Below are 18378 nucleotides of genomic sequence, written 5' to 3'. Positions count from 1 at the left end.
CGCGGGGGCGCGGGGACGCGCACGCCTCGCGCCCTGCGCACGCCCCGCTCCCGGCGCGGGGGCGGCGCGGCTCCGCGGGGAACCGGAGCGGGAGCGGCACCGCCCCGGGGCGGCCGCAGTTAAGGAAGCCAATGGAGCCTGGTGGGCTCCGGGAGAGGCACCCGGGGGATGAATCAAGTACCGCTGCAAAATGGCACCTCCGCGCCCTTCAGGGGTGCGGGGACAGGCAGGGCAGCGACCGGCAGCCCCAGGGGGCACGGCAGGGAGCGGCTCTCCCCGACCCCCCCGTCTGACGTGGCCCGTGCACCAGGAGGTACGGCCGGGAGCGGTTAACGGGACCGCTGACGCTCACCACTTTCCCCCTAAAATTGCATTTTTCGATTCTTTTCGTATAAAAAGAGGGTCGCCAATCTCAAATCATGTAGGGATGCGAACACAAATGCCACCCAAAGTTCATTGCACCACTCCATCCACCAAAGACCCGAACCCCGATTTGCTGGTGGTGCCTCTTTTTAGGAGTTTACAGATACTAACAGACGGTGAATGACCACAGTTTCCAATTGGACCGAAACCCGAAGTTTGGACGGGTGCAGCTGACAATGAAATGTGCAACGGGCAGTCAGGTCCTGGCAGCCCTTGCACAAAGTAAAGGAAATAGTATTTCACACAATCATTAAAGCCTTGGACTTCTTGCCGTAGAAGCAAAAATCAACGGGCTCGCAAAGGACAGGGCGACCATGACATACCCACCCGGAGCTGCTCACCCAGGCAGCCCAGCTCAGGGGGCTCCCTCCAGCTGCGCACTGACAGTCGGGAGGAGACACTATGATGGCCACTCGACTCCTGCGCTTTTTCTTCTAGTGCTCTCCAAGCATGTGTGAACAGTCTTTGCCACAGACAGCAAAAATGGACCCTTGATCTGACATAGTACAGCGAAGATTTACACCGTGGGACTGACCACCATCCTGACATTCAGGGTGCCAGGAGACCTCTCCTCGTGCACAGCCTGCCTGTGCAGCCAGAGCGCAGCCCTCCCTCCCCTGCCACAGGCTGCAGCACCGCAACTGCTCTCCCTTCTGCAGCAAAGGTATTTTTATCTCTCCTGAGTCAGTAACCAAAGACAAGCACAGTTTGTCACAGGCTTCTGGGTGGAATGGGTATGTGCTTTGCAGCTGGATTACAGGTTAGCTCAGTCCTGCCAATACAGCTGAGAGTAATACTCGCTGGGAGCCCCTCTTCTGTTCCATTGCATAGCCACCTGTACCTTCTCTACAGGTTTAAAAAATATGCTGGGTCTCAGCATAAGGTCAGGGTGCAGAGATTAAGGATCAAAGCTGGTGCTTCACCAAACACTAATCTGTGATACAAGTTAATAACTAATAATCAAAATACTGGATTATACAGGGTGAAGCTGTCAGGCATTAGGAGTACCTGACTCAATTCCCACTTTCAGTACAGACAGGGCTGGTTGATCCATCCTATCAAGAAAATAATTTTCCAGTGACTGCCTCAATCTGCCTGTCTTGCTTTTAACCCCTCCCTTCTACTGCAGGTGCATAAATACTCCTCTGGCCTTTTTCTGCACATCCTTACAAACATAACACTCCATGGCTATAGGAGATCAAGGAAACTGAGGTGAGAAGAAAGAGATGGCAAAAACTGACCATTTCATCTACATAAGTGTGAGAATAGTAGGGACTCAGGGGAGGAGGAAGCAGGCGGGCTTTTGAGCTCATCCTTTCCTTTCCTTCTAGCTAAAGTCACTTCACAGTTTCATTCCCAAGAACTACATCAGGTAAAAGTCCTCATGCAACAATGTGGACCTACATCTGCCCCAGAGGAGTCATCCTCTCCAAACAACTTTGAGTAACAACAGGCTCAGGAAGCAAATTGTGAATTCTAGAAAGATTTCATTACACTTTTCCTTGGAACCCAAAATTCCTCTTATTTTTTAAAGGGAAAAAATACATCAACTAAATTTCATATTGGGAAATAGATTCTTTGAAAATTTAATTTGTTGGAAATAAATAACCTAGTGATTTCCAACAATACATTTACTATCAGAATCTACCCTAAGAAGCAAGACAAAGCATGCTGAACTTTCAATCATTGGTAGAGCACGTATCTGTTTTTTGACATACATACTCCTTAATTGTCAGCATCCCTTTTCCTAATTCTGAAGAACTGAGTTACTTTCAATGGCACTTTAGAGTCATGCTAGTAGAAACAGATCTCTGGATCCTGGAAAATTAAATTTAAAAATGCCAATAAAAAGACAAGTGAAACTACCCAACAGGGAAATGTCCTATCTCATGGTTGTAATTATGAAAATGTGTTATAATCTGGAAAGTAGTTATATGATTATGAATTTTAATTTTAACACTGCTTTATGTTACAGTAATCTAACTCAGACTACTTATTGGTTATACATAAATCAGCTTCCCATTGTTCAGTGCAAAGCATTTTCTCTTGTTTACAAATAAAGGAATACTGGGCTCACCTACACCTACAGACATTCACCTGTGCTATGTTGCACTACAGTAGTGTACACCAGAAACCTACACTGAAAGAAAGTTCACAGAATCACAGAATATGCCGAGTTGGAAGGGACCCACAAGGATCATCAAGTCCAACTCCTGGCCCTGCACAGGACCATCCCCAAGAGTCACACCACGTGCCTGAGAGTATCATCCAAACTTTGTCAGTCTTGGTGCTGTGACCACTTCCCTGGGGAGCCTGTTCCAGTGCCCAACCGCTCTCTGGGTGAAGAACCTTTATCTCATATCCAACCTAAATCTCCCCTGACCCAACTTCAGGCCACTCACTCAGGTCCTGTCACTGGTCACCACAGAGAAGAGATCAGTGCCTGCCCCTCCTCTTCCCCTCATGAGGAAGTTGTAACTGCAGTGAGGTCTCCCCACAGTCTCCTCCACGCTGAACAGACCAAGTGCCCTCAGCTGCTCCTCATATGGCTTCCCCTCAAGGCCCTTCACCATCTTTGTTGCTCTCCTTTGGATGCTCTCTAATAGCTTAATATCTTTCCTATATCACAGTGAGTTAAAGTCATAAATTCAGCAACTGAAAAATTATGAAAAAATACATATATGCTATCTATTTCTTACATAGGTTTCCCCAACATAAAATTGTGCTATAATTAAAATGTATACAACTGCTTTCAGATGACATAATTTTTTAATGTGTACGCCTAACTTTGGGAGTTTGGCTTTGCAAGGTAGCGCTCTTCTTAACACAGACCAACTCCCTTTTTTTCGAAAACCAAAATGAAGAATGAAATTTCTGTTGTACACACCTTTCTGACCACATCTTGGGTCATCAGGCAGGCCCAGATCTAACTTACCAGTATGTGAGATAATAAAGTAAGAGAGAGCAAGCTACTGTCCTCAGGTAGCCCTAGTCACTGCAGAGGTGAGTCATCATTCCTGAGATCAAGCAAGTGAAGTCACAGACTTGGGCCTTCAACTCAAATCCTGCAGGAAGCTATCCTCTCCTGAGACACTCTCCTGCTCCAGGCACTCCATGCTGCCTCTATTGCCTACAGTTTGCAGGTCCTGCTCTCCTAACACCCTTGGATGGCTTTTGATTCAACGCCTGCTCTCCACCACTGGCTCCTGCACTCCCACCCGCCAGCAAAATCTCCTCTCCAGAGCCCTTTCATTTTCCAACAAGTTATCTTTTTAACTTGCTGTGCCTGAGGTCTATCTTAATGGGCACAATTATCTGATACTGCCTGCTACATACTGGATGAAAATGAGGCAGAAATCCAGGGAGGAAAGTAATTTCCCTTCCACTTTTCTAAGTCTTGATTTTATTTTTTATTAATTGTTTGTGACAGACATGTGCAATCATTACATGTGTAGGGAGCAATATGCTGTGCAGACTCCAGGAGTAAGGAAACTGCAGGGCTGTCATTCTTAAATTTAATTTTAGGACATGATTTCACAGGATTGAGGTGAAATGAAAATGGAACGACTGGAAGCAATAGCCAAGCAGCCTGTCAGCAATACATGCAACCAGAGCAGCCTCTCAGTCCTTTACATTTTAGTGACTTAAGCACTAAAAAACCAAACCCAGCAACACAACAGCCTTTAAACCAAGACATCTGTTTAGAGGTTCTATATTGTACATATGGACTGAAGGGGGAAAAAAAAAAGGAAAAGAAAAGACTGTAACATGCTATTTCAAATGTTCTCATTTGTTATAAAACCTCAACTGTAAGAGTGGTTCAGTATAGATTCTTCTGGGACTCCACTTTCCTTACTTGTCTCTAAAGTAGTCCTTCAGGGTGCAGGAGAAACAGCTGTTTTCTTGAGCACTATTTGCTCTCAGTATTAGCTGCATAATGTATGAGTATTTTCCGGTACTAATCTCCCAATCAGTAAGTCTTATTATGAAGCCTCCACAGAATTGATTTAAAAGTCATCCCTGACTTGCAGTAAATTCCAATTAGTCACTCACTGAAAGACATATCGTGGAAGTTTAATCCAGTCAACATCATACAAATTATCTTTCTAAAATGGGAAACCAATGCATTCCCGTTTGTTGAGTAATAAACTAAAGTTACTCCAGAAAAAAAACCCAAACAACCAAAAAACCAAACCAAACCAAACCAGAAAACTTCAAATCAAGGTTAAGCTCACAAGTCCTAAAATAACCAGATTAGAGTTGATCAGGTCTCCTGAAGACTGTGTGCCTTTCCAATACAATGGAGTGTTTAGTTTCATGAGCACCTGGCTCTGCTCTTAAACACATTATCATGTTTTCTTCAGTCTCAGGAATGCACGTGCAGTAGACAGCAGGCTTTTCATTCTCATATGGTATTTTCACGTTGTTATGACTAAATATGCCTTTATTATTTCAGACTTTATATATATGATTCCTTCCCTCAAAGGAATGTATTTTAATAATAATATTAGCCAGCAGTTATATTGCATGCATTTTTTAAAAACATCACAGATGATGCCCTATTGTACATATATCAAGAAACACGACATTTGGTTTGCTATGCAGTGAGCCACTGTACATTTTACCATATTCTGTTTCACTGTATAGCTAACTTAGCCAAATGCATGTGCTCAGAAAATCCTTCCTTGTCTGAACACTTTATGAGCATATTTTACGGGCTTAGTACATGATTTTCAAAAGCTAATCAGTCAGATTGTGAAACTGAGCCCAATTTCCTCAATGCTGTTCTTAGTGGAAGCTTGTTCCATGCTAAATATAATTTCCCCAGTCATCTTTCATAGGATTGTTACAAGGGGGAAAAGGGAGCCCAAAATGTTACTTCTTAAATAAAATCAGCTGCTTTCAATTAATTTTCTTCACTTGTGGATATACTAATACCAAGCATAGCCTCTGCCCACAGACATGTGGCATGAGCAGAGAGTAGAAATGCTATTCAAAGAAAAGGCCAACCTGAAAGCTGACATCTCAGAAGCTGGGTGGGAAGGACCATCAGGGCTGGACTTCTCTTGCTGCCATTCCAACACAACCACATTTACCTGGCACATGGACACCATCAGGCTCCCAGAGTGCTCAAAGTATAATGGAATCCTTAGGCAACACAGAACCCTGCTTTCAGTTCAGAGTTACCCACAGGGGAGCTGGGGTTTAAGACATGGTTAAATGATGAAAACGTACTGCTGAGAAAAGTTTTGGTTTTTATAACAAAATTTTCCAAATGGACTGACTTCTAATTAAATCAGACCTTTCCCCACCCCCTCCAATGAAATACTTATTGCAAAATGCAATAAAATGGCTATTTACATTTTTTATGTAAGTGTATATGATTTCCACAGTAAGTAATGAACATTTTTATATCTAGACTCTGAGAAGAAGTTTTTAAATTTCAATTTTTAAATTGAAAATTTAATCAAACAAATTCAGCCAAAATGTTGTCTTGATTTAAAGTATGGCTGTTAAATTAAAAAAATAAATTTAGTTTAGTTTAAATTATGGAAAAAATGTTGCCCAATATTGCTGCTAGAAATTACTGCACTGACAGTGAGTTCATTCGGTACTGTATTGTGCAATACAATTAAAGTGTATTGGCATTATTTGGGAAGATTGTATGTTCACACTGGTGTGCTTACCATGTTTTCATAACAAGGAAGCATACTCATAAAAAAGCAGAGAGATCTTAAAGGAAGCCAACAGAAAAGTTTTTCTGCAGCTTTAGTCCTTTAACCTACTGATCCCTGCAGTTGATTGGGATCTGGGTCAGCCGGTTTATTTTGTTCCTGGTGGCAAAATGGGTTGCAGATTTGCTCCCAGCAGTTACCAGTATGGGCCTTTGGAAATGACAATTCGAAACTGGGCACTGGCAAAAAGCACCCATGTGACTATTTCTCTCTTTCAGAAACTGGCAAGACAAAGCAAATGAACATTTATTGTTCTGGAGATACTGGCACAAAAGCAAGATACTTTTCAGTGGCAAATACAATCCATTTTACTCCTTAGGGAGAGGGCTATTTTGGTATATAACTATGGATCTAGCCATGGCAAAAATAAAATAAAAATTTCACAGTGCCTCCACTAAGAAGTTCTGCTTTTGGTCTAGTTCTGGGGGACTTTGCTAATATCAAGCCACTTAGCTTTTAGGGAGATCAGTAACTGACCCACTGCGTACACTGACAGAGCAGGGTAATTCCAGGGATTTCCTCCACACTCCATAAGTACAAATCCCACTACAGGGGTGTATGTGGGCATGTGAGAATGTGCACAGGTAGGGGTGTGGGTGTTGCAATCAATAATGGTGCTAAGCTGGGTTTTATAAGCTATAGCTACAACTTCCTTTACGCTGTATAAATAATAATATGCTCCTGCTTCCCAACAGGGTTGTGTTCTGGATGAGAAAGTGCAGTCCTGCCCTCTTCCCAGGGCTCCTGCCTTGTCCTGAGCCAGCTGAAGCCACAGGGCTCTTCCCTGCAGACCCCAATGCAAGATGCCCCCATGACCCCAGCTGCCTCTGTAAAAATAACCAACTGCTCCAGCCCTTCCTTAAAGACAGACTACCAGCCTGCTTGCAAGAGGCAGGATATGACTGCTTGACAAAAGTGGAGCTGCTACCAAGCTGTGTGACACTAAGGCAGGAGATGCCAATCAAACACCATGATAAAAGCTACCCAGAAAGCTAAGAAACGAGCTCTTTTCACTCCTAACTCTGACTGTGGCAAGGAAAGCAGTTCCCCATGACCACGAGTTCAAGCTGAGGTATCAGCCTCAGCAATTGTTTCCTTGCTTTGTAGCAGCTCGTTACCACAACCCCATTCTTCCACCGGGAAAACAAACTGCATTAACAGGGGGCCAACTCCAGCCAAACTTGCAAAGTACAGAAGGGGACCAAGAACTGGTAGAGCACAGAAGATACCACCTCCCTGCCTCAGGGGGCTGGCAGCCTCACTATTCCCCAGGCAAAGCGTTCCAGATTCGTGAACAAGAAGAGAAGCATCATTAAACACTGGAATTTGTCTCCAGTAAATCCTTCAGACAAAGACTGTCCTTTGCAATTTTGCTTTCCATCCTTTCCATCCACCCTTCCATCCTCCATAGTTTTGGTTTTGGTCCATCCTATCTTCCTCCCCTCCTGCCAGGAGCCTGGACCATGAAGGTGGTAAGTTAAACAGTGAGTTAAAGCAGTTAAAGAATAGGCCTGTGCCAGGTACTCTTCTCCCTGGGAAGGCAGAAGTAGAGAGACTGGGAAGACTACTCACATAGCTGAAGTTAACTATTATACCATTATACATCACTAAATCAGGGCTAGAGAGATCTGTTCTGCAGCTGTGACACCTTTGGGAAGAGGAATTGAAACAAGGAGCTCTGCCTAAGGGAGGAACCCTCACACTGGTCAGCAACAGAGAGCCTGTTCCTCAACAGCTCCTCCATCCTGCTCCCACTGAGTCAGCATTTTCTATTTCAGCTAACAGCCTTGTGTTTCCTTCCCATCCCTTGGTCTGTTATGTGTCTCCTTGCTGGCCTGCAGAGACCTGTGCTGCTGTGACCAAGGCATGACTGACGTTCACTGCAGTGAGGGGTCACTCCAGCAGAAACCTCTTTACTTGTGACATGTCAAGGCAGACTGTATTCCAAAAAGACCTTAAAAGTAATTTATAAATGCCATGTGCTCTACAGCAGTGATAAGAATCAAAATGTAATGCAAATTGGCAGCTGCATGAATGCCACTCTTTTGGCAAATGCTCTTTTTTACTGATATACTACATTAAAGTATCATAAGAGAAAACACGCTGTTAAGACTAATCTTCGGAAACCACAAGGGACTGGTGATAATTTATTCCTCATCTGACCCATACTGTTATAAGGATTTCCTCAAATAAAAGGAAAAATAAAAATAAAAGAGAAGGCACATCAAAAAGTTTAACCATACCCTTTTGATGAGGAAATACATAAGTTACAACACCTCCTTTATAATATCAATCATATTGATAAAAGCAGTTTTTACAAGCAACCTCTATATCTTTTTGGAACTGAAAAAGTATACACTTAGGGGTAATGACAACCATGTAATCTACAAGGTCTTTCTATTATTGTATTCATTAGGTTTTTTTAATTTATTCCTTATGGAATAGAAGCTTTGGCTACTAGTATAACGTGGGCAAGAGTATGGAAATTTCTTTTTATGTCTCATTGATATTTTCTAACCTGATGTATAATACTCATTTCACATTAGCCTCGTTTGGCAGTCTAATGCATCTAATATTAGCCTTTTTTGTTCTACACAGTAATTCAATTTGGAATAATTCAATGTATGTTATAATTGAAAACTGCAGCTCATTAATTTCTAAACACTCTTTGTATTTCAGACTACACCTGCTCCTTTGGCATATCCTCTATTTCGAATCCATCCTCTTCTTCCTGAATAAGCTATGTTGCTATGATACGTGTGCTGTCACAGTTTCTTTCTTAAACATACTTTCAGTCCATAATCATACTTATTTAGCATAAATAAGACTAAGAATGCAAAGTCTCCTAATCCTCCCTCAATTATCATTTGATTCAAACCCATGAGTCAAGGTGAAAACAATTTTTAACCTGAAGGAATACTATAGTTGTCACATGGATATATACAACATTCTTGCAAAATTTATAATGGTGAAAATCTGTTATGGACCACCTCACTGCAAAAAAAAAAAAAAAAAAAAAAAATTGGGTGACCCCCAGTGCTCACCAGCACTCCTTGTGGACCTCAATTACCAGTTTTCTAGGTCTATATGTGTCCATGGGCATAGCTGCACCAGTGCCGTGGGTCAGGGTCTATTCAATTTATACAAGGCAATTAGGCAGACTTGGAGAATGAAGTGGGCTGATCACTCTTCAGATGGGTCTCGTGTGCTCCCACTATCTTGCATAAATCTCTATTTAAATCAAGACTGCTCTGAAACCTGCAATGAATGAAACCAGAGTGGAATTGGCAGTGGAATTATACTCTGCTCCCAAACTCAAATTACCAGTTATTAACAAATTATCAGTTTATTTCCACCCATAAAATCATCTAATCCCTTATCACATTCTTCGAAAAGGCCCCTTTTACTTCTGTTAACCAGTGTTCCAATTTTCTCCTCTCTCCTTTTCCACATATGGTTCATCTTTCCTATTTATTCCCTCTTAGTTTCCTAATTGACATTTTAAAGTGCTTCTATCATGAAAATTTTCGTGTAAAGGCAGGAAAGATCCCATTTCCCTACAGAAAGCTATGACTCTTAAAAATTTTTGAGACAGGCACTCAAGAAACCATCATCTCAAATGGTCAAACACAGCATCTTTGAAACAAATTTAAATAATGACTTGATTTGAAAATGGAATGATTTTGAATGATTCAAAATGGGGCTGGCAATGCAACTCCCCATCATAAATTTGGGCTACGCAGAATATTTACCTTTTGAGGGAGACGCATTGGCATATGGACAAGTTATACAACCTCTGTTACACAGGAGAGACTCCAGGGGGTTTTATTTTCCCACCCTCCCAGCAAGTCTGTGGTTTCTTACAACATAATGTTTAACTGATGTCTATTTTCAGATGAAATACACTAGTCCTAGGTCCCAATCAGTACATTTGGGATTTCAGGTGTGCGCAATTTTTGAACAGCAGCTTTTATTGTGAGTATAAGTCACGTCAAAGCTAAAAGACTAAGTTTGGGGTATATTTCCATTACTTAAATTCATTGGAAATGAACAAAATGTTAAACCAGCACATCTGCTTCCTTCTTTCTTAGTGTGCTTTTCATCTCATCTTACAGGGCAATTTTTCATTTGTACTGCCACTGTCAACTAGCACTTTAAATGAGACCGCTTATTTCTAACACCAAGGTTGTTTGAATTTTCAACAATAAAAATAGCCCAAGAGAATTAACCCATAAGGCCTATAATGAAAATAATTATCCAATAAGCTCTCAGCATGATCAGCTTGCTGAGCAGTGAGTCTGCCTGGCGAACTTCAGTGTGACAGAAGCGACTGGAAGCTCCCAGGCACCCGGCTGCAGCACTGCGACGAACGCTAGCAAGGATTTGGGTGAAGGCTGGAGGGAATGAGAAGCTGTCACTTAAGAGACTCAGCACTTGAAATTCTGTGAAACATAACAACACAGAATACTTTTTGCAATTTTTGTGCATTTGCATTAAACACATCGCTACTCTAATCATCAGCCAATTCACAGAAATGCCTGAATGCAAATGCAATTCACTACCATATTAACTCTGGGAAATGGCTTCAACACTTTTTCAGCAACGGTAAATCATCAGAAATCTTCTACCAATAAACTATTTGATACATGATATAAAGCATAGAGCTTTTAAAATATTTCACCATTACATGCAAAATGGAAATTGGGAACACAGCCTTTCATATTTTCACAGAATTCCTCCAGTCCTCTCTCAGGAAGGGTAAAAGCTGCTTGTCTCTAAGTGCTACTAATCTAATTCACAAATTGGGAAACATGAAAAAATTTATTAAATCACATACACATATGACTAAGGCTTAATAGAGGACATTTCAGTCTGTGATACTAGCTCTAATGTTCCTTAGGCAACCTATTTCAAACTGCTTAAGCTCTAAGAAAATGCAATAATAATCCCCACTGAACAGCAATATAATCAAAGTGCATTATAATATGAACTTCACTATTAGAAACACATTATCCTGTAATTATCTTAGAAGTTGTATGGAGGAATATCAATACTAAGATGATGAAGATTAGAGCAAGAACTGTTCATCAACTGAGAACCAGATCTTTCAGCATGGCAATTCTTACCTTGCTTAAACATTAAGACTGTAGGAAGAGTAAATGCCAAAAGCAACACTGTTTCTAACTGCTGATGCTATGCAGAAAAAAGGTTAAATATGGAAAAGTTTTATGTTCTAAAAGTTAATGATCAAAGGAAGACTTTGCAAAACTGTCAAGAGTTGCTGTCTTCGCCGATGACAAGTGTGACAGGTTTGAAATAATAGGAGCAAGTAGTTTATTGAGTTAGTAACAAAACTGCTCTCCTTACTTTGTTCAAAGTCAGAAAACATTCAGCTAGAGACTAAAATTAAGCATGAGAAGTTTCAGCTGAAAATATATTTTTTCTTGTGAAAGATTAAAAAGAAAGAAACGAGGGCCAGAACAGATCAGCTGTGGCATTAAGCAAAGCATAAATGGTTGTTCTTTTTTATTTTTACACCCTAATACTTCATTTAGGCACCCGTAACTACTTCTCTTTCTGCTACCACTTCTAAACCAATCATTTCACTCTTCATGGGTCTTAAGGATTTGGTAACCACTTATGAATGGGCAATTATTAGTGGAGCAGATGCACCTGCCTATCAGGGGATTTTCTAACCGGATGGGGGTGACACACCAGACCACCACAGACTCACATCCTTTCCATCTTTGTACAGAAGCCAAATGACATGGATTTGTACTTGTGAGTACGTTAACAGTGACCAGTGTAAAATGCTTTTCCCACTCCCATCTAGACACATACACACACAGACAGAGCAAACAGTAAGGAAAGAAAGGAGTTCATCTGAATAGAGAGAGGGGTAAGCAGAGAAAATCCCTGCTAGTCAGACTCTGAGCATAGGTTTGAACAGGCTACACATTGCTCAAGAAGGCATAAAACACAAGACATATCAGATATTAGTTCACAGCCAAAGGTGCAACCAACTGCACTTCCTGCAGCCACAGCTTTTCCTTGGGTCTCTCATGTTCTACTACTGACCAGACCTGACCCTGCCCAGTTTATGAGATTGGACACAATCGTAGCCCAAGGTGATTATCACCAGCTATACAGTGTCACGTTATAAAGTCTAAGTGAGGTAAGAAACTTGTAAATAACAAAATTATCCTTTTATAGGGCTCTTAATTCAACAGTCCAGTCTGTTTCCTGTAGAAGTGATTAGTAATAGAAAATAATTAGGAGATGCCAGATGGGAGGAGGAGTTAGAAAAAAAAGACCCAAAACTCACACAGCTAAGGAATGAGAACAACAAACGAGGGAGCTGCCAACTAGCAACCCACCGCAGTCCCTCACCATCCAGAAAGCTCTTTGCATAAGCAATAAATAAGAACCATACACCTGCTTTAGAGGCAGCTCTGAGAGGGACCCACCTTCTCCCTTCTTTGGCCACTGCATGGATTATTCAGTTGTGAGAAGGCATAAAAAGTCAAGGGTAACCACAGGGTTTTTTTAAAAAGCAGGGAAAGAAAATTATAATTTCCTTACATATGTCTATGGGGCTTCCCCGCTGTACATCTAGGCAGCCTTTTCGGAAACCTCACATATGAGGCCCCTAGGGAAGGTAAGAAGACTCCCACAGTGTGCTAAGGCTGAAGCCACGATGGTTCTCCATTGCTCACTGGGAATTGAGCTGGACCTCTGTATTTCTATGTCCCATCTACCAAGATCCACCAGGATGGGAAAACTCTCTCACCCTGAAGAGCACCCAAAGAAGGCTATCATCTTTGGCTATTCAAGAGTGAAAGGAGATTATTTCCTCCCTCCCTGTGAGTCTTCTTGCACTAGCCTATCCCAGTTAAAAAGGAAGGAGACTTCTGACAGTATATGTAAGAGAGGCTAGGGCTATACAGTACTTTCTAAGGGATATTAAAAATGTAACCAGATCCAAACCACTGTTAGAAACCCTGCAAAGAACTGTGGTGAGGGCTTCACAGACTGACCTCACAACATGGAGAAACAGGAAAAGAGTAGTTTATTCACTGCTAAAGGTTTAATTTGATCAGTAACAAGCATTATTCTTCAGAATTAATTGCACAGCAACTGTAATGCTTTACAGCCTTTTTAACAGTTATGTACACTATTCATCTTAGAAAAGCTCAATCAGGCACAGGGCATATGCTGAGGGTAATTACTCACCACGTTTTTGCTGAGGGTCTGATGTGTGAGTCTGAAAGACTAACCCCCCTCTGATTTCACACGGCAGCTGCCTGTCTCAGTATAATTAGACACTAAACTTTCTGAAGATTGTATCTTTGTGTACACATCCCACATGCCAGATCATAAGAGAGCCACACTTAGCTGAAAAAGCAGAAAGTAACTTGAAAGGTCATCTCAGCAAGCACTGAAGGGACTTGTACCCATTAACAAAAGGCTGAAACAGGATTCTCAACTGTGCTTACCTACACAGCGGAGCAAACACCTCTACAGGAGTCGCATAGCAACAGGAAGTGCAGTTTGTGCTTGAAATGCAACCTGACCTAAGGCACTCCTCAGTGGCCGAAGTTTGTGGACACTTATTTGTTTTGAACCTTGTCATACTAGATCAACAACATGCAATCAGTCTACCAGCACAAACACACGACTTTTACTTCACATTAATCCCACATTAATGTGTAAGCATTACAGTGATGTGCTTTGAAGGTATGTACAGACAGACAGATAGACACTTCCTCTCTCCTTCCCCCCAGAGGCAGGCAGGCAGGCAGGCAAACAAGGTCCTGCAAGGCTCACTGGAATTAGCTGGGATGCCATATCCATGGCATTAGTAACCTGCAGGAACTAATAGTGCACAGCTGAGAACCAACCAGAGCTGGCAACAAGAGGAGAATAAAGAATTTGGTCTGGGAAAAACAGAAAAGCTATGGGACAGTGTTTGGGATTGGAGCTGAGCTACAGGTCCAGTTAGAGACCCTTAAAAAAAAGTCTTGCTTGCTAATTTATCCTTTAGAAGCATGAGATACTGATAAGAATAAACTAGATATTCTGTGTCTGACCTAGGGTTTAAATTAACAAAGTGTATGCTTCATTTGGAAGCTCTGAATCTTAAAACAAGATCAGTTTATATAATCTTTTTTAGTGAATCAATTTTATTGCCATAATGAACATAAATAATGGCTGAGGTTATTCTTGGTGATTATGTGTAGAAAAAGCACCCTGCAGTTTGGAGAAAAGAATTTTCTTTGTGCTGATGTCTGCATGCTGGGCAACACACGCACTTAACTCTCCTTTCTTGGGTATTAAAAAATATAGGATTAAGTTAAGGACATATATGCCTATAAAAAGGCATTGTAAACATTTGCAGTCTTAGCTTGAACTGCATGTGCCATATATAAAAACATATATGACACTGGTTCCCCACCACCATAAATGCTAATGTGTAGAAAGGAAAGATGAGGAAGACTGAGGCTGGGACAAACTCTTCTGAGTACAGTGTTGCTGATATGCTGGAGTAGCTACCTAAAAAGTAGGCTTGTCTTTCATCCTGCAAAGAATTTTGTTGGTATTGACAAAATTGTCTGTACTTTGAAGTCTCTGCTGAAAGATGGGCTAAACCCAGAAGAAATAAATAGAAGTTTCTGCCTTCCACAGAGTTATGTTTTATTTATAAATTACATTAAACTTACAGAGTGATTGTCATGGACACCCGCGCAGGGACTGGAAAGGAACATTTGTGAGAAAAGAGTTGACAATCTCCTCAAGTTAACCCATGGGATTCTTCACTCCTCAGTCTCCTGCATCTTAAACGTACTTTAAGGTAAACATTTCTTAGTTGTACTTTTCATAGAATCAGCCGGGTTGGAAAAGACCTCTAACATCATGAAGTCCAACCCTTGATCCACTACCACTACAGTTACTAGACCATGGCACTAAGTGCCACATCCAGTCTCATCTTAAAAACCTCCAGGGACAGTGAATCCACCACCTCCCTGGGCAGCCCATTCCAATGTCTGATTACCCTTTCTGTAAAGAATTTCTTCCTAATGTCCAACCTAAACCTCCCCTGGCACAGTTTAAGATCGTGCCCTCTTGTCCTACTGCTGGTTGCCTGGGAGAAGAGACCAACCCCCACCTGGCTACAACCTCCTTTCAGGGAGTTGTAGAGAGTGATGAGGTCTCCCCTGAGCCTCCACCTCTCCAGGATAAACAACCCCAGCTCCCTCAACCTCTCCTCATAGGACTTGTGCTTGAGTCCCTTCACCAGCCTCGTTGCTGTTCTCTGGACCTGCTCCAGCACCTCAATATCCTTCCTGAACATTATTGCTTCATCACTACCCTTGTTATAGCTATGGCTTGTTTAGATGTTGTATATATTATATGCCCATCTTTTCTCTTAATTCAAGTAAATGGAAATATTTCAAACAATTTCCAGCATGAAGATTGCTTCAAGTCTCAAACCACATTTTCCTCCCTGATTATTACAACCACGTCTTCTTTTTAGCTCCTATCAGTTCCAGAATTGGCATTGCTGGGCACCAAACAGTGCTGTACAAAGCTGTCTTCCTCCATCACAGACCTCGATAATGGTGCCTGTGCTTCTATGACAGCCTGCGGTAACTTCCTCAGCTACAGTCTCATGTCCTTTCACTGAAGATAAAATAAAAAACCTTGGTGAAGGAAGGGTTTAAGGAGATCTTACCAACAGACCTGACTGACAGCAAAAGTAAAATAGTAGTAGTGTCATTAACAAAAATATCACTGTCAGCTCAAGGTTGGAAAGTGAGACTGGTCTCTCTGCAAACACCCATAAGTATGATCCTTGACTTTTCATGTGGAGTCCATTATGAATCCATTAGGAATATACAGAGAGATTGCATTTAACTTTGTCATCTGGATTATTTTTGGAGGCAGATGTAAAAGCATGTTTTCTAGTAAAACGATACAGATTTACATTTCCAGATTTCTTTGCATGGGGCTGCAGAAAATTAGCCTTCATTACTATGGAGGAAAAATGGTATCATCACTAAGGTAACTGAAAACAGAAGATTGCCTTTGTTGGGTGACTGGTGCTACAAACCTTCTCTCAATTCCTTCCATCTATAGGAATTGACTTGAGTGTAGTACAGTCTAAAAGGGGTCTTTAATTGGTTTGTAACCAGTGAAGTTTCGTGAAGAAATAGCAGACATCACCAAAGTAAACATGAATAAATGTGGTTCAGTTGCTATCCTAATATTAACCTCAGCATTTCATTCTGAAATACAGGATAACTCATTACTAATCATTTCATTTTCTCATAACAAATATTAAATCTTGAATCAATCATTCATACAACTTCTTACATTAATAAAAAGAAATCAAAAGCATGTCAAAATAAAAAAAAACAAAATATGTTTTGCAGGGCTTTAAAGAAGGACTTTGATATATGTATCTAGATATTTACTAATTTCTGAGAGCTACCATTTTTATAAGGTATTTAACTGAATTAAGTCATCTGCTTTAAGGTCATAATTACATTTGAATGTTCAGAGATCCATCAGCATTCAAGGCACAGGAGGAATACTAAATCTTATGATACCTGGTATTATTTTCACTTCCACACTAGGCCATACAGATTGAATCCACACGGAAAACCCTCTTTCAAATTAATCTTAGCCCTCTCTTAACACACAGACCACGAAGGCTCCACAATTGAGTTCTGAACAATCTGCAGACTGTTTTGGGAACCAGCATTACCTTTTTAGCCCAGCAGCTAAAATGTCTATTTGGGGCACTCAAGCATGACAAGCACTCTCCTGTTTTTAATCTCCACTCCTCCAGTTATCTCTGACTATTTATCAATTTCTTCATAGGTTATGAAAAGCATTAAATCATTAACCAGGAATTTTAATTTTTAATATATACTTGTATATGGTACGTAGTCATATTCCTTCTCATAATCAGTGAAGTACATGCTGTGCAGTGGATTATATTCTCATGCTTTTCCTATTAAAAACTGCATCTTAAATCACACCACAATATGGTCTCTTGCAGGATTCAGGAGTATTGCCATTTGTGTCCTACCATCCTTATCTAATGATTGCATAATTTTTGTCTTTTCATCTCCTATGGTCTTTAAATCTTTCCCCTTTACTAAGGCTCGGGTATTGCTTATGAAAAGTGTCACCGAAAACACATGCTGAATTCTTCTACAATATGTTAATTGCAGAAAAGAGTGGGAACCAAATAATGTATTTCTAGTGCATGCTGGGAGGCATGTAACAGTAATATGAGGCATTCCCTGCTACTGCTCCCCCCCAGACTGAAGACTAGGTGAATGCTCTTTAATATTTCATTCTCAAGCTTGGAGTGTGTTCTCTAGCTGCCCAGTTTCCATGGCAGAAAGGGAAACTCCGTTCCCACCAGCTGTTCCCTAGGCTGTGACTGTGTCTTTGTGTCTCTCCTTCTTTTGAAGGGCTTATATTTCATACACCACCCACAAATGATTGGGCAACAGTCACAGGCACAAAGTTTAGAGTCGTATCTGAACAGCCTTGGCAAATCTGGGAACGTATTTAGGCTCAGTACCATCCGCGTTAAAGACCCAGGCTTCTTTCTCTCTTTACAGAGGAGGAGGCATACTGTGTAGAGAGAAGCTGTGCAACTACAGTATAGAACTGATAAAGATGCATTAATTGTCAAATACTGTACACCCTGCAGAATTTTCATCCTCACCATGGGGCTAATGGGCACACAGATCTTGCTGTTAGGACTTTGAACATTTTTCTTTGTATTCATTGAGATTCAATGATATTCTCTTTATAGAGACAGGAATCACTCTGCCATTCCTCCCACCAAAAAGAAAGAAAAACCACTTGACCTATTTATAAATGTCTGCTTGTTCCAAATGCTGAGATTGCTTCTGGGATCAGGTGTTGGTCATGGGGTTGAAGGCCTTACTCTCCTTGGAGATTTGCAGGGTGAAAGGACAATGTGTCATTTTCCACCAAAACCCTGAGAGCTGCAAAGGCAGCAAAGATGTCACCTCCGTGCCACTCCATGGTGAGAAAGATCACACTGTACCTTTCCCATGCAGCCATGAGTAGCAATCCCAACTGCATAATGACTCAAAAAGTAAATTGCAATTTCCACAATTAACTATACTGCGACATCTGTGTGCTTCAGTGTGTTCACATCAACATGGTTCCA

General features: G+C 41.3%; 1 protein-coding gene and 1 long non-coding RNA gene across 3 annotated transcripts in view; one reads left to right on the top strand and one right to left on the bottom strand.

The window, feature by feature from the left end:
* Positions 1-18378, bottom strand: part of CHN1 (chimerin 1) — a 99498-nt gene that overhangs the window by 30490 nt on the left and 50630 nt on the right. Inside the window, exon 1 of one of the 2 annotated variants that reach the window (XM_027678511.1) lies at positions 751-987. The exons of the other annotated variant lie outside the window; for it this stretch is intronic. Within the exon in view, the coding sequence (XP_027534312.1) occupies positions 751-972 (222 nt within the window). The 5' untranslated portion in view covers positions 973-987. Of the gene's footprint in view, positions 1-750; positions 988-18378 lie in introns of those variants that run through there. 2 annotated transcript variants of the gene reach the window in all.
* LOC113965306 lies at positions 77-1670 on the top strand. The gene is made up of 3 exons (XR_003533498.1): positions 77-313; positions 862-1087; positions 1553-1670. It is a non-coding gene; the product is annotated as an uncharacterized LOC113965306 (long non-coding RNA).

The sequence above is a fragment of the Neopelma chrysocephalum genome, unplaced genomic scaffold (genome assembly GCF_003984885.1).
Source record: "Neopelma chrysocephalum unplaced genomic scaffold, ASM398488v2 Primary Assembly neopelma1_44, whole genome shotgun sequence".
Lineage (NCBI taxonomy): Eukaryota > Metazoa > Chordata > Aves > Passeriformes > Pipridae > Neopelma > Neopelma chrysocephalum.
This window is presented reverse-complemented; position numbering and strand designations above follow the sequence as displayed.